At 42.9% G+C, this 4515-nt stretch overlaps 1 protein-coding gene across 1 annotated transcript; it reads left to right on the top strand.

Moving 5' to 3' along the window:
- Positions 1-2527: 2527 nt before the first annotated feature.
- MELLADRAFT_58506 (uncharacterized protein) lies at positions 2528-4515 on the top strand (the record flags this gene model as incomplete). The annotated part of the gene is made up of 5 exons (XM_007403996.1): positions 2528-2706; positions 2768-3069; positions 3141-3619; positions 3673-3927; positions 4006-4515. The coding sequence occupies 5 exons, from the start codon at positions 2528-2530 to the stop codon at positions 4513-4515; spliced, it is 1725 nt and encodes a 574-aa protein (XP_007404058.1).

Here is a 4515-nt window from a genome sequence, read left to right as displayed (position 1 = left end):
AAATATTTGATTAATGAATGCAAAATAAAAATACTTATAAGTGAGACTTGTGATACATGTAAGATAAAAATAGTTATGATACTTGTGATAAATGATACATGTATGAATTAAAAATACTTTAATGAGAGTTGCCAAATAAGAATCACAATAGCTACATATGCTTTAAAGATCAGGAAACGTAAGAGGTTGCCGATGTTTTCGGTTATTTTTATTTATCTTTTCTCTTCTTGCAATCTCTTTCTGATAATCTGCCCACATGTCTTCTGCAATTTGATCTCTGAGTTGTTTAGCGTAGTTATTACCATCAACATTACTACCAAATTCTTGAAGATAACCAGATTGTTCTTGAGTAGGCGCTTGCGTATTATCTTGAGGGTCGGGAATGAATCCTTCTCCAAATTGAGGGAATTCTTCAGCTGAACCTTTTGGATCTTTAACACGAATGAAGTTGTGAATGAAGCACATAACAGTGACCATTGAAATTTGAATCTCGATGGTGTATTCACACCCATGCGCCATGATCTTAAAGCGCTTCTTGCAAACTCCAAAGATACGCTCAATGACGTTACGTGCACTAGCGTGTCAAAGATTGAATAGTTCTTCTTTATTCATTGGTCTAAGATGAAAAGATAGGAGTGGTGAGAAGAAGAAAGACAAACACAAGTATGAGATTGATGACCAAAAAGTTGAACAAAGAAACAAACTCACTTGAAACCTTTTTTTTCCCACTCTCGTAAATGATAACGGACTTTTCTATATGGAACAATACAATCTTCGGTGAGAGCAAAGCCAGCGTCACCAAGATAATACTTTCCAGCTGGAATTGTAAGATCACGACTTCGAGCCAAAGTCCAAAGAGCACCGTCTGCCATACTTCCTTCAGCTCCGACTAATAGATAAATAAACTCCATATTGAAATTACACGCAGCAAGGACATTTTGAGATGTATAGCCTTTACGATTAGAGAAAGGAATATATTCAGAAGCTGGCGGAGTGACCGGAATGTGTGTACCGTCGATTGCACCAATGCAGTCTTTAAAATACGGCATGAACTTCATATTGTCCGAAAAGGTATCGGGGTGAGGAGTGTTGGCATTTGGAAGAGTGATGTATTTGGCAAGTAATTCTCCTTGATTGGAGATTCCTTTAACAAGGTGATTGATTGTCCTAGCCCAAAGAAGACGTGTCAGAATAGTGATGAGAAAATTCGAAAATAAAAAAAAATCAATGATAAATGAATTACTTGGAAATAGTATCAGCCGATCTTTGAAAACGGTTCTGGAGTTTACGATTAGACAGGCCGGTAATGACTGTATAGATAAGTATTGCCAACTTCTCAGTTCCGGTGATCCAACGAGAGTCATATAAAATTCCAGTTTCTTCGAGTACTGAACGTAGTTCGAAAAAAACGTGTTTGTTCATTCCAAGATTATCATAGAAAACCGAGTTGTTTGGACTAGCAATGAGCTCATCAATCCAAGCCTGACCGCTGAGGATGGACGTAAGACGCGGAGTTTTTGTGAGATGAGGCAAGATTTGAGCTGCACAGGCCTGTACACCAGTGCTAAAGTAACAAAACACTTGAAATTGTTGGTGTTGAACAGCAAGAAGCTGTTTGAGAAACTGTAGTTTGAGCAGTTTTTGATGTTTGGCACGTTTCTCAGGTGTGAGAGATTGAAGGGAAGAGCGTGGACGGTGCTCCATGATGTTTTAAATCACGGGAATTGTTGTCTGATGATACAGAAGGGACAATGATTTTGGTCAACGGACGATGATTTTGGTCGATGATGACCGTGACGAAAGGATGGATGAGTTTAAAAAAGAATCGATCGATTTTCAAGTTTCGATCGAAAAACTCATTTCATTTCATGGTTACCGAACAGTCAAATGGATGATGAACGGTCAACGATGATCATTTTGATCTTTCGTTGACCATTTTAGACGACTGTTCGGTAATCTAAAACGACAATCTCTATCCGCCCATCAAAAAGAGTTTTTGATGGGCAGATTGAAATTTCGTTTTTGTGTAACTTTTTTTGGCCAAATCAGCCGAACGGGCCCTAACTTGTTCTCAATTTTCTTTTGGCTTCTTGACTCTCTCTCTCTCGTGAGTGTTGTTGATTAGTTTTGTTGTACAGTAGATTTCAAAAAGAATGAAATCATGAAATCAAAATATTTTTCAAGTTTCAACATCTTGAGCCGCATCACCGCAGCTACTGCCCAGATCTGCCAGATCCGGCAGGCCCATCCCGCTGATCATGCCAAATATTTAGTCACGCCAGGTGGTCTTCAGCGCTTCTTGAACGTAATCGACCTTCTCCTTGCACGTCTTCACGAATGACAGGAGGGCCCCCAATATGTTCCAAAAATTTGATGACTGGTTTCAATTGGCCGCCGGCCGTCCCCTCCACCCCGTTCAGTAACGCACTCACGCGGCTTCATCATCCTTGTTCTCACAATTTTTTCCGCTTTGACTATTCTTTATCCAAGCTTTCCATAAACTGCAAATCCTTAATTGCTTTTAAAAATGTCTCAAAACAATTTATCAGGTCAACACCAAGATGAGCATTACAATGGTGCTTTTTCCGAAGACATTCAACACCAAGTTGAATTTTACAATGGGGCTTTTCCTGAAGAGAATCAAGAGCACATCAATGATTACAACAGGGCTTTCACCGAAGAGAACAGTAACCCTAGCCATCTCTGGTGTGTGTGTTTTTTTTCCTATTTGCTTCCACTTCACTAACTACCTCGATTGGGATGTCAGGCTCCGTGATGGCCCAGATGGCACCCCCATTTTGACTGCCCCGTCTGATGTCCCTGATGGGACCAGTAGCAGCGGTGATTGGCATGAGCAAAATGGGGTCCTACTCGATTGGAACGGGCCAGCTGGTGTTCAACTTCGCAACTGGCCTTACCTCATCCCAGGCGGCCTTGATCCCCCTTCGGGAATTTTTCAACATCAGCCGGAAGCGAGTCCGGAATTCCAGTACATCTTGTCCAATGAGGATGTCATCAATCCCGACGAAGATGAGATCCTTCCTGAGCCAAGTCCTACCAAAGTCGCCGGTAAGCCTGGTATTAAATTATATATAATTTCAGAACGGACTGAACCTAACCTTGTATTGGGTTGGTTCTAGTCAAACGAAAAGCCAAAGTGGCCGCTCCGACTCCTCCTCCGATTACTCACAAGGATCTCACCGTCTCGTTTGTCATGTACCTTGCCCGAGGTGTGGACTTAACGAAGGGAGCCCTCAGCATCAAGGCCAAAGCGCGGACTACTTACACACACTACAAGATCAAGGACTCCGAGCACGAATTTGATCTCTTGAACCACTTGTACATCCCTTTGAAAACACGACTTTTCTCCCTGGCTGATATAGTCGAGAAGCGCGAGGGAGCCAGTTTGATCTTCCAAAATGCGGATGCAACCAATCCGGTCACCATCACTGTCTACATCACTGGAAGCAAGACTTGGAACCGAAGAAAAGGTCACGAGCTGACTTGCGATGCCGATATCAAAGCTTTTTTTGAAGCGGTCCAAAACGAATCGGATAAACCAGCTGGTATAGTGGTATCAATGGTCAATCCAATCAAGGCTTTAGCGCAAATGAATGCTGTAAGTTCTTTTTCTTTTACTCCAACTAAGAAACTGATAAGCTGACCAATCAGTTTCCTCAGAATCTATCATTTGATCAGGCTGCGATCATAGCCGTGAATACTCAAAACAAAACTACAACGACTCCTTTGCAAATCGCACGGACTGTTCCCGAGACTGCGGAGAAAAAGTGGCTGAAGGAGTTGAACAGACATCACGGGTCTCGTTTGACCCATGGGAAGGAAGGCTTGCTACTGGTGGACAAAGACGAATTGACCAAGACGATGAAGTTGACTTTTGAACACATGATCATTTGGGCTAGGGAATTGGTGGGTCTTGGGTTCCTACTTTGTTTCCTCATATCGTTATTGCTCTCTTCATCACTCTAACCTTGGCGGGTTCACCAGGCCAATGGAACCGATGATGTCACGTTGGACAAACCTCCTGTCCACCTCGAGGGGTTTGAATGGACCAATTCCAAGCGTCCTCTATCGGCCACCACCCCGTTGACCAATCCGAAACGAGCTCGATTGCAAGACAACCGGCCAGTTGTGGTCAGATACGGTTATGCCGAAATGAACGGCATTGACATAACCATAGATTACGTCACCCTCAAACGCCTCGCCCGAACAACTAGTTTGAAGAAGTATTTGAGGTTCTGTCATATTCCGGAGCAAAACATCATTGAGTTACGCTCCTGTTTGCTTGAACATGGAATCGAAGGGTTTCATCGTTTCCTATTCCCTGACGTTTTGAACGCCCGAGATCTCCTTGGCTTTGGTATCGCCTGGGGGACTGCGATGGATCTCATGGCTCACACGCGGGAGTACTACCAGATCTTAGTCGAGAATGAATTCAGTGTGGATGGTAGTCAGTCGGATGAAGAGTCCACCGAAGACAGTGATGGCGAAATTTGA

This window comes from Melampsora larici-populina (genome assembly GCF_000204055.1).
Source record: "Melampsora larici-populina 98AG31 unplaced genomic scaffold MELLAscaffold_1, whole genome shotgun sequence".
NCBI lineage: Eukaryota > Fungi > Basidiomycota > Pucciniomycetes > Pucciniales > Melampsoraceae > Melampsora > Melampsora laricis-populina.
The sequence above is the reverse complement of the archived record's forward strand: the minus strand, read 5'-3'. Positions and strand labels throughout refer to the sequence as shown.